Source organism: Oncorhynchus gorbuscha, linkage group LG09 (assembly GCF_021184085.1).
Source record: "Oncorhynchus gorbuscha isolate QuinsamMale2020 ecotype Even-year linkage group LG09, OgorEven_v1.0, whole genome shotgun sequence".
NCBI lineage: Eukaryota > Metazoa > Chordata > Actinopteri > Salmoniformes > Salmonidae > Oncorhynchus > Oncorhynchus gorbuscha.
Genome location: NC_060181.1, coordinates 31,985,711 through 32,003,993, shown reverse-complemented (window position 1 = coordinate 32,003,993; position 18,283 = coordinate 31,985,711). Strand labels below are relative to the sequence as shown.

The following is an 18,283-nucleotide window of genomic DNA, read 5'->3' as shown; positions in this document are numbered from 1 at the left end:
AGCCCTTGCCTCCCAGATAGCTGTGCCCCATTCTCGAGCCCGGCCAGTAAGGAGTGAAATGACGTAAGCAACCCGAGCTCTCTCTCTAGAGTATGTGTTGGGTTGGAGAGAGAACACAATCTCACACTGCGTGAGAAAGGAGCGGCACTCAGTGGGCTGCCCGGAGTAGCAAGGTGGGTTATTAACCCTAGGTTCTGGAGGCTCGGCAGGCCAGGAAGTAACAGGTGGCACGAGACGTAGACTCTGGAACTGTCCAGAGAGGTCGGAAACCTGAGCGGCCAGGTTCTCCACGGCATGGCGAGCAGCAGACAATTCCTGCTCGTGTCTGCCGAGCATGGCTCCTTGGATCTCGACGGCAGTGTAACGAGCGTCTGAAGTCGCTGGGTCCATTACTTGGTCGGTTCCTTCTGTCATGCAGGTGATAGAGGACCCAAAAGCGACTTAACAGAAACAGAGTTTATTCAAATCCAAACAGGGAGTAACAGAAATCCTCTAGTCTGTGAGGGGAATAACAAGAGAAGCGGCCACAGACTGCAGGTCGCTTCGGGTAGGCGCAGGCCGTAGTAGACAGAGACACCTGCTCACACGCAGCATCTGATGAAGGCAAAAAACACGACAGGACAGGGCGAAACACAATCACAGCATGGTGAATACAAAACAAGGAACCGACGGGACAGGAACGGAACACAAAGGAATAAATAGGGACTCTAATCAGGGGAAAGGATCGGGAACAGGTGTGGGAAGACTAAATGATGATTAGGGGAATAGGAACAGCTGGGAGCAGGAACGGAACGATAGAGAGAGGAGAGAGAGGGAGGGGGAGAGAGAGGGATAGAAAAAGGGAACGAACCTAATAAGACCAGCAGGGGGAAACGAACAGAAGGAAAAGCAAAATGACAAGATGATATAAGACAAAACATGACAATGTAAAAGTGGAATGATGTTTTTTTGACATTTCTACAAATGAATAAAAAATGAAAGCTGAAATGTCTTAACTCAGTAAGTATTCATCCCCTTTATAATGACAAGCCTAAATAAGTGCAGGAGTAACCGTTTGATGAACAAGTCATATAATAATTTGCCTGGACTCACTCTGTGTGCAATAATAGTGTTTAACATGATTTATGAATGTCTACCTCATCTCTGTACCCCACACATACAATTATCTGTATGGTCCCTCAGTCGAACAGTGAATTTCAAACACAGGTGCAACCACAAAGACCAGGGAGTTTTTCCAATCCCTCACAAAGAAGGGCACCCATTGGTAGATGGGTAAAAAAAACAGACATTGAATATCCATTTGAGAATGGTAAAGTAATTCATTACACTTTGGACGATGTATCAATACACCCAGTCACTGCAAAGATAAAGGTGTCCTTCCTAGCTCAGTTGCCAGAGAGGAAGGAAACCGCTCAGGAATTTCACAATGAAGCCAACACAGTTACAGAGTTTAATGGCTGTGATAGGAGAAAACTGAGGATGGATCAACAACAAAACATCGTAGTTACACCACAATATTAACTTGATTGACAAAGTGTAAATAAGGAAGCCTGTATAGAATAAATATATTCCAAAACATGCATCCTGTTGGCAACAAGGAATTAAAGTAATACTGCAAAAATGTGGTAAAGCAGTATTAGTCATTGAACAACCTCATGCCACAATTAGATAATGAAAAAAACTATATATTTCATAATTACTTTAAACAATAAAATATAATTTACAAACATTTCTAAAAATGGATATATAGCATTTTGGAATGAAACTCTTCAAATATGATTCATATGATATATTATATACAGTGCCAGACAAAAGTTTGGACACAGCTACTCATTCAAGGGTTTTTCTTTATTTGTACTATTTTACTATTTATGCCAAGAGTGTACAAAGCTGTCATCAAGACAAAAGGTGGCTACTTTGAAGAATCACAAATAGAAAATATATTTAGATTTGTTTAACACTTTTTTGGTTACTACATGATTCCATATGTGTTGTTTCATAGTAGTGTTGTCTTCACTATTATTCTACAATGTAGAAAAACCCTTTTAATGAGTAGGCACTGTATGTCCAAACTTTTGACTGGTACTATAGGTATTTAGCATATTGACGTGACAGCCAAACATTGTACCATGACCTTACAGTCCATAATACATAATCCACCAACAAAGCGAAATGACAGTTGAAAGTTGATGATCAGATTTACACACCATGATCTAACATGATAATATTAATGTTGTTACTGTGGTGATTAGAAAACCAAGAGGCCAGGGAACTCTATTTGTAACAGTGTGCCTCTCAATTGGCACCCTATATAGTGCACTACTTTGGAAGGAATAGGGCGCCACTTGGGATGCATACAGATTTACACAACCACAGCACCAGCCCAACTTTGATTAACTTCATTTCCCCCCGTCATACACAGTTAGTTTGTTAGCTTCCTCAGGATTAAAGATACAAGAGTGAATCCAAATGGTGGCGTCTGGCAGAAGCCATGTTTCTAATCAGGCATTAGAGGCCTTCAGAATAACACGGAGATGAGTATGTTGTCTCTCTCTCTCACTGTAATTCTCACAGTTTGTGCATGCAAATCACCCAGATGGAATTAGTGGTGGAGTGTTGGGGGCTGAGGGGGATGAGCGATGTGTCACGAGGGGTCGACATCTTTGTGGAACATAATTCCCATTTATCCTAAATTGGGACGGGTGCGGCTCTGCGCCCCTTTGATGTTCCACTAGGCAGGGGGTTAGGGGACTGGAGGGGGTGGGGGTGGGTTTAGAGGGGGAGGAGTGGGGAGGAGAGGGGATATTGCTGGAGCTCAGGCAGATGTTTCAAGCACCTCTTGAGAGATGGTGATGAAATGGACTCGGGGCATGAGGAGATACATCTGGCTGTTGCACACGCACACACACACGCACGCACACATGCACACACACACACACACACACACACACACACACACACACACACACACACACACACACACACACACACACACACACACACACACACACACACACACACACACACACACACACACACACACACACACAGTACCAGTCAAAATTTGTTTAACACTTTTTTTGGTTACTACATGATTCCATATGTGTTATTTTATAGTTTGTTTTGTCTTCACTATTATTCTACAATGTAGAAAATAGTAAAAATAAAGAAAAGCCCTGGAATGAGAACCTGCGTCTAAACTTTAGACTGGTACTGTATGTGGCGCCATGGTACACGACCTATTCTTCTAATATACTCTCAATCGAGAAATAATGTGTGCATTTAAGATCAGTAAATATTTTCGAGGTCAGAGTAGTTGGAAGACAGTAGACATGTGTGAGATGGTGTCTTCAGATACACGACAGTTAACGTATGCATAAAATAAACATTTACACATTGAAATCGTTAGATTTTCTGAATGCATTTTGGAGCATCTGTGCTGATCTTTAAGTGATTACAGCAGCATCCAATTGTCGCGGATGATCAGTTGGGGAACAAGTCACATTTAGGGATCAGAAGAATTGCTTTTGACGCACTTCCAGGAATTAACAGAGGTACAATAAAGGAATTAGCCGAGGTGTAAAAAAAAGGGTTGATGAATAGTATAGTTCTAAAGGAGACAACTATAGATAGAAACAAACTATGTTATGACCAACTGACATGGATGGACTTAGTGACCTGGACTGATCAGCCCCATGGCAGAGCGCAGAAAAAAAACGTTGTGGTGATGTTTCTAAATGTTCTTTATGTATTTTATCCTCTCTTTCTATCTCCAGGAATATGATGATGGATACGGGACAGCTTACGATGACCAGGGTTATGACTCCTACGACAACAGTTACAGCAATCAAGGACAGAAGTAAGAGTTCATTTCCTGTTTCACACGTGTCCTTATCCTCACCCCTGTTTTAGCAAGACAATACTGTAGTGTCTACTATTGGTGTTTATTAGTTAAATAGGGGGGAAACGGATGCTTGAGTGGGCAAATCAAGTGGACCCTATTAGGATTTTGTCTGAATCAAGAATACATGAAGGTTATCCGAGATTGTCGGCAGGATGTTGCATCAATGCTTTACATCAGCTTAGCATGTTAGCATGCTATTTCTCCATTAGCAGCATGTGAACAAGAGGTCTTCGTGAATCTACCTGAACCCGGTACCCGGAGGTCCGACCCGATCTGTGTGAAAATATGTGAAATACCAACCGGATCTGAAATTATATTTGAAGAGTTAGTTCCTAAACAACAGAAACACACATTTCCATTTTATTATCTTACATTATTGTCAGGGGGTCCCATTTCCTTAAACCAAATGTGTCACTATAATTTTGTGACAAAACGACATATTCACTTCATGAATACCAGCCACTGTGCACTTCAGGTGAAATAAGCTATAGGCCTACTTGTTATGGGAGAGGAGGAGGACACAGTGGATAATGATAGCCTAGGCTGTATAAAGTGCAAGAAATATATAAACAGGGAAATTGTCTGTAATCGCCTCATTTATGCACATTGTGGATACAGGGGGGAAAAGGTTGCCCATAATATCAAGATCTGAGCTACTTAATTTAATTGTTTAATTGATTCAATTTACTTGTTTATTCAGGCTTTTTTTTCATTTGTTAGGCTTGGCCTATTTAGTATGTTATTTAGCTATTTTATCATTATTTTTATATTTAAAATAACAGTTTGTTAATTAATGTTGAATGTGTGATATAAGAAAGGTGACCCATTCATGCTCTAGTTTCCTGGCTTTCATTCAAAAAATAATTACTACTACTGCAGAGTTGCCAACACATTCTTCTGGTCGTTTTTTTGAAAATAGCATTTTTGACCATTTAATCTGCTCATGCAGTGTGTGAATGTGTGTTTGCATTAGACTGATAGCCATAGGCTTATCTGCAGAAAATGATGTAGCCGAATGTTGAAAGGCTGCCGATGTATACATAGTGTAAGGCATGGATAGGTATAAGAAATATCAGGACATCTTCACTCTTCACAGAGTGATTTTACTAGACAAGTCAGTTAAGAACACATTCTTATTTTCAATGGCGGCCTAGGAACAGTGGTTCAGGGGCAGAATGACAGATTTGTACCTTGTCAGCTCGGAGATTCAGTAAAATAATTTGTTACTCTCAGGCTGGCATGCGATGATCATCACAAATAAATCCTCCTACTCAAATATTTAGTCAACAGAAATAAGGAAAACATTTCTGAAAACCTGCTAATGTTCTCCATCTAACTATAGGGATGTAATTATGAAAATTCTAAGCTGTAGACCACAGATAAATCATTTTAGATACAACGAAAATGCACGTTAAAGTTCAGCAGACAAGTATGTCGATAATGCTTCATTTTTGGGCAATCAAGCAAAATCTTTTTTCTTTCAGATCCATTGCGTCAGATACAGACCTGACCCAATTTGAATCCGATTCTCTCTCAACTCTGACATGTTTTGGGACGGGTCTGGTCCACCTCGGATCCAAATCGGATCAAATAAAAACAGTATATATTTTTTAACGTCTAGAGCCTGTCAGGGTCAGGTAGGAATTTCACATATCCAATTCGGATCGGATCTCAATTTCGGGACCCGAGAAGACCTTTAATGTGAACCATGTCAGATTAGCATGTTAGCACGCTAGTTATTCATTAGCCTGTGTAGCGAGAGTGAGACATACAGGTGTGAATGGTGACAGTAGCTGGTTAACAATCAGAAACATGAGGAGGGGCATGAGGACACACACACACACACACACACACACACACACACACACACACACACACACACACACACACACACACACACACACACACACACACACACACACACACACACACACACACACACACACACACACACACACACACACACACACACACACACAGAGCTGCGTGGAGCAGTGGTGCATCCACTTTTCTCCTATGTTCACAATTGAGAAATAATGTCATTTCAGTACAGTAAATATTTTCGGTTTTCGAATCGTTTGAAAGACCGTAGAAATATCTATGTGTGGGGTGGTGTCTTCAGATCCATTACTGTTACCTTATGCATAAAATAAACATTTCTGCATGAAATAGTTAGATTTGTAAGGACAGACTAATACATAAATGTGTGTTGGAGCATCTGTGCTATCTTTAATTGATTACAGCAGCATCCAGCTGTCGGTAATGATCGGTTGGGGGAAAAGTCACATTTAGGGATCAGAAGAATTGCTTTTGACATACGTTCAAAAATTAGCGGCAATACAACCATATTTCATAGAAAAAAAACTGGTTCATGAATATTTGAGTTCTGAAGGAGAAAGAGACAGTTCTGAATTATAAATAGATAAACATCCACTACGTCATGAGGAACTGAAATGGAATGACCTCTAATAGATTGAACTCTAATGAAACATACGGAGGGGCGATAAGAGAGGCCAGGCATGCACAGGGCATGTCTTAGTGCCAACATAGAAGACAGCGTTTGGGGGCTCAGAATGAAATTGATGGCAAACAAACTACTGTATCTTCTCATTCTGATGTCCTGTCAAAACTCATTTTAACCATAATGCCATAGCTTGACTAATACTAGTGGATCCCTTGTGCTAATATTTTTCAGCCTATTTTCCATGTCAGCCATTGTTGCCTCATGAAGCCTAAATGGCTGTTTGGTTGTTTGGCTCTAGACAACAGCAACAGAAGACCCTGCAGCTGTTTGGTGTCCTATAGCTCTATGCAATAGAAACCATCGGTTGGAACCGGTTCAGGGAACAGAACCAACATTTTTTGAAGAACAGAATCAGAACCGGGAAAAAAAGTGATCTACACTGTTCCGGAACAGAACCGTTATTTTACTTTTTAATTTTTTATTATTACATTATTTTACATACCGGGTATTTTTTTTATTACTCCCACAAAAATGTAACAACGTTCTTATGCAAAGCCACTCAGGAACTTATTCCAGTGTCTGCCTGCCAGCTGAAAATCTTTGCTAGTGTGTGTGCATGTGTAGGCTAACTGCCCCTTCCCCTCCGAAGCTAAGGCTACCTACTGATGCTTCAAGCGTGATTCAGAAATTAAGAAGAGGTATTTTTTATTAGAGAAGAATGGATTACATTTTTCAATGCTAGTTAGATACTATAAATATCATTTTTCCCATTGGATTTATTAACTACTGTCACGCCCTGACCTTAGTTATCTTTGTTTTATTTATTATGTTGGTTAGGTCAGGGTGTGATGAGGGTGATATATGTGTTTTTGTCCTGTCTAGGGTTTTTGTATGTTTACCCAATCTAGGTGTTTTTATGTCTATGGTTGCCTAGATTGCTTCTCAATCAGAGGCAGCTGTTTATCGTTGTCTCTGATTGGGGACCATATTTAGGTAGCCATATGCCTGGGATAGTTTGTGGGTTATTGTCTATGTATAGTTGCCTGTTTCAGCACTCGTGTTATACAGCGTCACGTCCGTTTTGGTTAGTTTGTTTCAGTGTTCTTCATATAATAAAGAGGAATGTATTCTCATCACGTGGCACCTTGGTCTCCTCGTTACAACGAATGTGACAACTACAAAAAGATAAAACACATTTTTATTTTAGTTCTGGTGACACTCTGCACACACAAGCTTGTTAGCTAGTTAGCTAGCTCTGGTGCAACGTTAAGCCAACCCTCTGAAGTTCAAAGACCTTAAAATCGCCTCTTCTCCGTACAAATAATTCTGTGGGCCTAATTAAGATAATAAGATGCCCAGTGCTTCAATGTCAAGCCTTCTCCTTCTCCCTCTCTCGATCTCTCCCAACCGGAATCATTTCTGTCATATCTCGCACAATACACTTGCCTGTCCAATACATGTAAACATCCGTAGCCTGCTCCATAGCAATCTGTTCTAAATGTACAAAAAAATCATTTAAAGAGGAACAGAAAGGAACAATATAAACCGTTATTTTTTTGGGGTTGAAACGGTTCAGAACTTTATTTTGCTGGTCGTAACAGTAGAAGGGAACAAAACAAATATTAGTTCTGTTCAGAACGAAACGCTTGGGAAATAATTTAGTTTCCCACCCCTGATAGAAAAAGAAGACCCTACAACTAAATGTACAGAATTGATTTTCTCATATCAAGGGAGTGATCGTGATTACTTTCACCATGTCACTTAAGGTCAAAGGACACTCTTTTATCGGTCCTGCATCTGGGATGCATCCCAATTGGCACCATATTCCACATATAGCGCACTACTTTTGACTCTCTCTGGTCAAAAGTAGCACACTAAATTTAGAATTGGGCACCATTTGGGAAGCATCCCTACTGCTGTCACACCATCTTCCCACCTCTCCTCTATTCTGTATTTTCTGCGTGCATGGGCAGTTTCAAAGAGGGCCTGATTGTTGCTGCACTTAAGATGTCAAAAATTGCATTAGAGGCAGCTATGTGTGGTGGTGGGGGGGAGAAAGAAAAAATAACATATTAGACTGTCCCCTGCTTTGTGAGGAGGCATGGTTGATGTTTTCTTTTGTGTCGGTGTCAGGATATATGTCGCCCAGGCCAGGCGGCATCCATCTCTCACACACTCTCTGTTAGGGCTAAAGTATCTGCTTCTCTCTCTCCCCCTTTCTCTTTCTCACCCCTCTATGCAGTTCCTCAGAGACTGAGGGGTACATATTAAAGCCTCCCTGCCTCTTAGAACCCTGGTGTCTATTTGCAGCCATTTGTTTTAAAAAGGAGCCTGGTGAATAATCACAGAGGCTTAAGGCAGAAGGAAAAATGGAGTCCATCATGTAGAGGCTGGGTGGATTATGTGTGTGTGTATGTTCTGCCCAGAGGCCTGATGCTAGACTCAAAGAGATTCTGAGATCTATTTTCTGGCTAGAGATGGGTGTGAGTCCCAAATGGCACCATATTCCTTTTATAGTGCACTACTTTTGACCAGGGTCCATAGGACTCTTGTCAAAAGTAGTGCATTACAAAAGTAGTACACTATATGGAATAGGGTGCCGTTTTAGATGCACCCATGGGCTGACTAATGGGCCTCCATACTTTACATCATCTTCCTCCTGGGGCACACTATTCTGTTTATTTACATATTTCTGTTGACTTATTTCTTTATACGTCTCAGAACTGGCTCAAAAGTATTTATTTTTATTTTGAGCTTTGATTGTTTATCATGTACACGATACAAGCAAAGATCTCTTGCAATTTCTTAGAACACTGCAACCAGTCTGCTCTATATACACTCAGGATGACTATTGACTCTCAGTGGGTATTTATGAATATGTACAGTACAGTACCCTCCTTGCTTTCTGAACACACTAGTCATCTTTTTAGTTCCTCATAAACCAATGCATTATTATTTTTCATAAAAAGTAAACCCTATTTCATAGGACAGTTGATTATGAAGAGATATTGTTAACCAGACGAGACCCTTTGATTTCTTCTTTCATCTGTAGAGTAAAAGCATCATAGACGCTAGCAGCCCTTAACAATGCATGGGGATGATACACTGTAGCATAGCGCAAAGATATCAAGGTACTGTATACACGGAGTACACCAAACATTAAGAACACCTTCCTAATATTGAGATGCACCCCTCCCCCGTTTGTCCCCAGAACCACCACAATTGTGGAAAAACCAACTGTAGCAGCTTTGCAGTTCTTGACACAAACCGGTGCGCCTGGCACCTACTACCATACCCCGTTCAAAGGCACCTAAATATTTTGTCTTGCCCATTCACCCTCTGAATGGCACACATACACAATCCCTGTCTCAATTGTCTGAAGGCTTTAAATATACTTCTTTAACCTGACTCCTCCCCTTCATCTACACTGATTGAGGTGGATTTAACAAGTGCCATCAATAAGGGATCATAGCTTTCACCTGGATTCACCTGGTCAATCTATGTCATGGAAAGAGCAGGTGCTCCTAATGTTTTGTACACTCAGTGTATGTACATATGAATATTTTAATATACTATAACATAGTTATCCTACTACATCTAACAGCAGGCAATTAAATTGAAAGGACATCTGAACATGAACCATTTTCGCACTTTCGACTTGTTTTCTAAAGCATTCATTTCCCACACTACAGAGCCAGCGTGTTCAACCAGCACTGCAGTGCATAGTGCATACGGTACAGCACATTTCCTTTTTAAGGTCATACAATTTAGATCTGTTGATGAACAAAAAGGTGCAGCCCTGTTTTAGCCCGGAGCCCAAACTCAGCCTGAGCAGGTCAGAGCGGTAGCAGGGCTGGAGCAGGGAAGGGCCCAGGGGAGTGTTAGACTGGATCCATGGACAAGACGTCTCCCTAACAATGTCTCACAGAGCCTGAGGAGCTCACAGCACAGCCACCATGTTAGATCCCTGGCTGGGTGGCAGGAAGGCAGGCAGGCAGGACTTCACTAGCTGCAGGATAACAAGCAGAGATTTTTACAACCATTGGTTTCTCCAGTGTCTCCAGTATGATATCAGTCCTATGCCTGGTGGGAAACTGGGCAGCCATTCTGGAGAGTTTGTTTTGGGAATTTGTGACATGTACAGTATGTCTATTATACAGTAGAGATGATTGAGATGGACATATTATTCCTACTAAATACAAGACATGCAACCTGTTTTCAAAACGTTATTGCTGATAATAGCCTAAACATTAAAAAAAATCATATTTAGTCAACATGAATGTAGTAGATTCATGTTCAAAGGAAAAAATGAATAGTTCACAACCTTGAAACATGACACTGTTACCGGTTCTTCTTAACTTGGAGACATTTGCATATTTCAGAAGACAGGGAAAGCCTTCGGGAACATTTTGGAACGCCAGATCAGCATGACATCCATGGCAGCTTCAGGTTCAGCACAAGAGCAGTCAATCTGTATGAGCACCATCATAGCCTCTTTCTACAGCATTTAATACACTAACCCAAATCAAATCATCAAATCAAGCTTTATTTATGCAGCACATTTCAGCCATGGAATGGAACGCAATAATAAAAAACTATGAAAATAAAAGCTGAAATATTTACTGCACGACAAACATAAGATAGAAAATAAAATAATGACAAAATGGAATGACTTAAAAGCACCCTAAGGAAAAGCTAAGCTTAAAAATATGCGTTTTAAGACCACTTTTAAATATGTCCACAGTTTTGGCCCTCCCTCAGGTTCCCTGGCAGGCTATTCCAAAGGCTGATGGCATAATAACTAAAGGCTGTCTCTCCATGCCTCTTGGTCCTAGGCTTTGGGATAGTTAAAAGGCCAGGGCCAGAGGTCCTGAGGGACCTACTGTGTACATAACTTAAAATCATGTCTGATATGGGTGCACAATCGTTGATCGACCCAATACAACCTAATTATTAAAACACTGGCAAAGGGCTAAGTCTCTGGAGAGTTAACTGAAGGTAGGTAAGGTAGGTAGGTAGGTAGGTAGGTAGGTAGGTAGGTAGGTAGGTAGGTAGGTAGGTAGGTAGGTAGGTAGGTAGGTAGGTGGGTGGGTATTATTAAGCAGGTGGAAGGTCAGATAAATAGAGAGACTGGGGGAGAATCACTTTCATTGATAGGAAGTGATCTCCCTGTAGGTAAATGAGGAGAATCACTTTCATTGTGTTAGTGATAGGAGGTGATCTCCCTGTAGGTAAATGAGGAGAATCACTTTCATTGTGTTAGTGATAGGAGGTGATCTCCCTGTATGTAAATGAGGAGAATAACAGGTGTTGCTCTGTATTGTGACTGCTGGACGCTGGGTGAGGTCATCCAGAGGATGGACACTCACACAGGTCGGTTTGGATCAGAGTGTTATTTCATTCCTGACCCCTATAAGACTACAGGGGCCTCTCGCATCTTCCCTTTCCTGTCCCTTTCGCCTGAATACCGACCCTGGGCCAGTCAGGCTGCTCCCAGAGGGCCGTGGTTACAGGGAGGATGGGCTGCGGTTACAGGGGTAGCTGTGACAGTGTTTTAAAGGGCAGACACATCCCCTAGGAACAGCTGTAAAACTCAATTCAAGAGACAAGCGTGGAGGTAAGAGGTAGCACAGAGCACAGGGGACTTTGTAGAGATAGCAGCAAAGGGGAGAGCCATGCTGAGGTAAGAGAGTACAGAGGAGAGACCAGTTGTTTTTTATTTTTATTTCACCATTATTTCACCAGGTAGGCCAGTTTACACATGGGATAAACAAACGTGCAGTCAATAACACAACAGAAAAATCTATATACACTGTGTGAAAATGTAGTAAGATTAGCGAGGTAAGGCAATAAATAGGCCATAGTGGCGAAGTAATTACAATTTAGCATTAACACTGGAATTATATATGTGCAGATGATGATGTGCAAGTAGAGATACTGGGGTGCAAAAGAGCAAAAAAACAAAACAATATGGGGATGAGGTAGTTGGGTGGGCTATTTACAGCTGATACTTATAGTTAATGAGGGAGATATAAGTATCCAGCGTCAGAGACTACAGGTCGCAGTAGTGGGGCTTTAGGAGCTTTAGTGACAAAACGGATGGCACTGTGATAGACTACATTCTATTTGCTGAGTAGAGTGTTGGAGGCTATTTTGTAAATGCCATAGTCAAGGATTGGTAGGATAGTCAGTTTTCTCGAGGGTATGTTTGGCAGCATGAGTGAAGTAGTCTTTGTTGCGAAATAGGAAGCCGATTCTAGACTTAATTTTGGATTGGAGATGCTTAATGTGATTCTGGAAGGAGAGTTTACAGTCTAACCAGACACATAGGTAATGGTAGTTGTCCACATATTCTAAGTCAGAACCATCCAGAGTAGTGATGCTAGTCGGGCAGGCGGGTGCGGACAGCGATCGTTGAAGAGCATGCATTTAATTATACTATCATTTAAGAGCAGTTGGAGGCCACGGAAGGAGTGTTGAGGAGTGTAGAATCACCAGCAGCAAGAACGACATCATTGATGTATACAGAGAAAAGAGCCGGCCCAACAATTGAATGCTGTGGCACCCCCATAGACACAGCCAGAGTGTCACGCCTTGGTCATTGTATTTTGTGTTTTTGTTATATGTTTGGGTAGGCCAGGGTGTGACATGGGTTTATATGTTGTATTCGTATTGGGGTTTGTATTATTTGGGATCGCGGCTGATTAGGGGTGTTGTTAGGCTTGGCTGCCTGAGGCGATTCTCAATCAGAGTCAGGTGCTTGTCGTTGTCTCTGATTGGGAACCGTATTTAGGCAGCCTGACTTACGCTTTGTATTTCGTGGGTGTTTGTACCTGTCTCTGTGTTGTAGTCACCAGATAGGCTGTAATTAGTTTCACGTTCCGTTCTGTTGTTTTTGTATTTAGTTTCAGTTATTTCATGTACCGCGTTTTCATTCATTAAAGGCATGAGTAACCAACACGCTGCATTTCGGTCCGACTCTCTTTCTTCAACAGACGAACGCCATTACAGAAACACCCACCTCTCATGGACCGAGCAGCGTGTAACTGGCAACGACGTAGATAACTGGCAGGAGCTAAAGGAGGACGTTATGGAAGGTAAAGGCATGGAGTATACGACGTGGGAAGAAATCGACAGGTGGGCGGCCGACCCAGAGAGAGTGCAGGCGCCCGCCTGGGATTCGCTTCAGCAGTGCGAAGAGGGCTACAGGCTAATGGAGTCAAAAAGGAAAACATGGCGACGCAGAGCGAAAACCGAAAGTAACCCCCAATTATTTATTGGGGGAGGGCGCAGAGAGAGAGTGGCTGAGTCAGGGTTCAGACCTGAGCCAACTCTCCCTGTTAATCGTGAAGAGCAGTTGCAGTGGGAGAGGCTGCACCACTTGGAGAATTGGACATGGGAGGAGGAATTAGACGGTAAAGGACCCTGGGCTCAGCCTGGAGAATATCGCCGTCCCAAGGAAGAAATAGAAGCGGCTAAAGCGGAGAGACGCAGGTATGAGGAGGCAGCACGGCGACGCGGTTGGAAGCCGGAAAAGCAGCCCCCAAAAATTATTGGGGGGGGGGGGCTAGAAGGGAGAATAGTTATGCCAGGTAGGAGACCTGCGCAAACTCCCTGTGCTCACGGTTGGGCTAGAGAGACCGGGCAGGCACCGTGTTATGCTATGGAGCACACGGTGTTTCCAGTGCGGGTGCAGAGCCAGGTGCGGCACATACCAGCCCTTCCTATTGGCCGGGCTAGAGTGGGCATCGAGCCAGGTAAGCTTGGGCAGGCTCGGTGCTCAAGAGCTCCAGTGCGCCTGCACGGTCCGGTTTTTCCAGAGCCACCTCTACACACCAGTCCTCCGGTAGCAGCTCCCCACACCAGGCTTCCTGTGCGTGTCCTCGATCCAGTACCACCAGTTCCAGCACCACGCACCAGGCCTCCAGTGCGCCTCGCCTGTTTAGCGCAGCCAGAGCTTTTCTCCTTTCCTGCGCTGCCGGAGTCTCCCGTCTGCCCAGCGCCGCCAGTGCTCCCAGTCTGCCCAGCGCCGCCAGTGCTCCCAGTCTGCCCAGCGCCGCCAGTACCGCCAGTCTGCCCAGCGCCGCCAGTGCCGCCAGTCAGCCCAGCGCCGCCAGACAACCAGTCTCTTCCAGATCTGCCAGACAACCAGTCTCTTCCAGATCTGCTTGTCAACCTGAATCTTCCAGTTCCGCCAGCCAGCCAGGATTTACCGGAGCCTACTACCTGCCTGAGCTTCCTCTTAGTACTGGGCTTCCTCTCAGTACTGGGCTTCCTCTCAGTACTGGGCTTCCTCTCAGTACTGGGCTTCCTCTCAGTACTGGGCTTCCCCTCAGTACCGGGCTGCTTCTGTCCCGAGCTGCCCCTCTGTCCCGAGCTGCCCCTCTGTCCCGAGCTGCCCCTCTGTCCCGGGCTGCCCCTCTGTCCCGAGCTGCCCCTCTGTCCCAGGCTGCCCCTCTGTCCTGAGATGCCCCTCTGTCCTGAGCTGCCCCTCTGTCCCGAGCTGCCCCTCTGTCACGAGCTGCTCCTCAGTTATGTGGGGATCTGGGTGAGGACTATTAGGCCATGGTCGGCGGAGAAGGTGGATTATCCCAGGACGCGAAGGGGAGGAACAAGGACATTAATGGAGTGGGGTCCACGTCCCGAGCCAGAACCGCCACCATGGACAGACGCCCACCCGGACCCTCCCTATGCTCTTGAGGTGCATCCGGGAGTCCGCACCTTAGGGGGGGGGGGGGGTTCTTTCACGCCTTGGTCATTGTATTTTGTGTTTTTGTTATATGTTTGGGTAGGCCAGGGTGTGACATGGGTTTATATGTTGTATTCATATTGGGGTTTGTATTATTTGGGATCGCGGCTGATTAGGGGTGTTGTTAGGCAGGTGCTTGTCGTTGTCTCTGATTGGGAACCGTATTTAGGCAGCCTGACTTTCACTTTGTATTTCATGGGTGTTTGTACCTGTCTCTGTGTTGTAGTCACCAGATAGGCTGTAATTAGTTTCACGTTCCGTTCTGTTGTTTTTGTATTTAGTTTCAGTTATTTCATGTACCGCGTTTTCATTCATTAAAGGCATGAGTAAACAACACGCTGCATTTCGGTCCGACTCTCTTTCTTCAACAGACGAACGCCGTTACACAGAGGTCCGGTCAATAGGCCCTCCGATTTGACACACTGAACTCTATCTGAGAAGTAATTGGTGAACCAGGCAAAGCAGTCATTTGTGAAACCAAGGTCGGTTTGGAGTGTTATTTCATTCCTTATTTCATTGAGTCTTCCGATAAGAATGCAGTGATTAACAGAGTCGAAAGCCTTGGCCAGGTCGATGAAGACGGCTGCACAGTACTGTCTTTTATTGATGGCGGTTATGATATCGTTTAGGACCTTGATTGAGCGTGGCTGAGGTGCACCCATGACCAGCTCGGAAACTAGATTGCATAGCGGAGAAGGTACGATGGGATCCAAAATGGTCGGTGATCTGTTTGTTAACTTGGCTTTCGAAGACTTTAGAAAGGCAGGGCATGATGGATATAGGTGTGTAACAGTTTGGGTCTAGAGTGTCTCCCCCTTTGAAGATGCGGATGACTGCAGCAGCTTTCCAATCTTTAGGGATCTCAGACAATACGAAAGAGAGGTTGAACAGGCTGGTAATACGTGTTGCAACATTTGTGGCGGATAATTTTAGAAAGAGAGGGTACAGATTGTCTAGCCCAGCTGATTTGTAGGGGTCCAGACTTTGCAGCTCTCTCAGAACATAAGCTATCTGGATTTGGGTGAAGGAGAAGTGGTGGTGGGGATCTTGAGCAAGTTGCAGAGCTGTTGTTTGGGGTAGGGGTAGCCAGCTGGAATGCATGGCCGGCCGTTGAAAAATGCTCATTGAAATTCTCGATTATCGTAGATTTATCGGTGGGGACAGTGTTTCCTAGCCTTACTGCAGTGGGCAGCTGGGAGGAGGTGATCTTATTCTCCATGGACTTCACAGTGTCCCAAAACTTTTTGGAATTAATGCTGCAGGATGCACATTTCTGTTTGAAAAAGCTAGCCTTTGGTTTCCTAACTGACTCTGTATATTGGTTCTTGACTTCCATGAAAATTTGCATATCGCGGGGGCTATTCGATCCTAATGCAGTACGCCGCAGGACATTTTTGTGCTGGTCAAGGGCAGTCAAGTCAGGAGTGAACCAGGGGCTATATCTGTTCTTAGTTCTACATTATCTGAATGAGGTATGCTTATTTAAGATGGTGAGGAAGCACTTTTAAAGAACAACCGGGCATCCTCTACTGACGTGTTGAGGTCAATATCCTTCTAGGATACCCAGGCCAAGTCGATTAGAAAGGCCTGCTCACTGAAGTATTTTAGGGAGCATTTGACAGGGATGAGGGGTGGTCGTTTGACCGCGGACCCATTACGGACGCAGGCAATGAGGCAGTGATCGCTGAGATCCTGGTTGAAGACAGCAGAGGTGTATTTGGAGGGGAAGTTGGCTAGGATGATATCTATGAGGATGCCCATGTTTACAGATTTAGGGTTGTACCTAGTGGGTTCCTTGATCATTTGTGTGAGATTGAGGGCATCTAGCTTAGATTGTAGGATGGCTGGGGTGTTAAGCATATCCCAGTTTAGGTCACTTAACACTACGAACTCTGAAGATAGATGAGGGGCAATCAATTCACATATGGTGTCCAGGCCACAGCTGGGGGCTGAGGGGGGTCTATAACAAGCGGCAACAGTGAGAAACTTATTTCTGGAAAGGTTGATTTTTAAAAGTAGAAACTCAAACTTTTTGGGCACAGACCTGGATAGTAAAAACAGAACTTTGCAGGCTATCTCTGAAGTAGATTGCAACTCCACCCCCTACGGCAGATCTGTCTTGACAGAAAATGTTGTAGTTGGGGAGGGAAATTTCAGATGTATTTTTTTTTAATACTGTATATATATTTAACATTTTTAATGAACGACAGAATCCGCTGCAGCCCAATCAGCTGTAACTGCTCAGGGAGTATAAACACAAACACACACATATTCACACACACATACTGTACACACACACACATACACACTGAGACAATTTAGTGGTGTGATGAAACATTTAGGAAAACCCATAACAACCGACCAGAGCAAGGCAGAAAGCATTGACACACACTGAGAAACACAACTCATATTCCCGGGTTTGGGGAGGAAGTGATTACATGTCATCAGTTACATGTAATCTGATTACAAAGAACTGTTACTGTAATCGGTTATGTTACCAGCAAAAATATTGTAATCAGATTACAGATACAATACCTTCGGAACGCATTCAGACCCCTTGACTTTCCCCACATCCCACCACGGAACAGCCCCACTCCAAAATGGACCAAACAAACAAAAAATCATCCGAAAAATACACACAATACCCCATAATGACAAAGCAAAAACAGGTCTTTAGACATCCCCGCAAATGTATTAAAATTAAAACACTGAAATAACTGATTTACATAAGTATTCAGACACTTTGCTATGAGACTCGAAATTGAGCTCAGGTGCATCCTGTTACCATTGATCATCCTTGAGATTTTTCTACAACTTGATTCGAGTCCACCCGTGTTAAATTCAATTGATTGGATAGGATTTTGAAAGACACACACCTATCTATATAAGGTCCCACATATGACAGTGCATGTCAGAGCAAAAACCAAGCCGTGAGGTCGAAGGAATTGTCTGTAGACACAGAGGTCAGAAAGCTAGCGGGCCGGGGATAGCAGATGAGTCTTCGGCGACATCGCAACAGAATTGCCTGTTGAAACCAGATCGGATGATTACGTCGGCAGACCAGTCATGATGGATCAGCGGGGCTCCGTTAGCCAACAATAGCCACTAGGTTGCAGCTAGCTAGCTGCAATGATCCAGTGTAATGGTCCAGAGCATGCGGCAGGTA

General features: G+C 43.7%; 1 protein-coding gene across 2 annotated transcripts in view; it reads left to right on the top strand.

Moving 5' to 3' along the window:
* Positions 1-18,283, top strand: part of khdrbs3 (KH domain containing, RNA binding, signal transduction associated 3) — a 177,932-nt gene that overhangs the window by 149,414 nt on the left and 10,235 nt on the right. For both annotated transcript variants that reach the window (XM_046360875.1, XM_046360874.1), the window contains exon 7: positions 3,777-3,859. In XM_046360875.1, the coding sequence (XP_046216831.1) occupies positions 3,777-3,859 (83 nt within the window). The remainder of the gene's footprint in view (positions 1-3,776; positions 3,860-18,283) is intronic.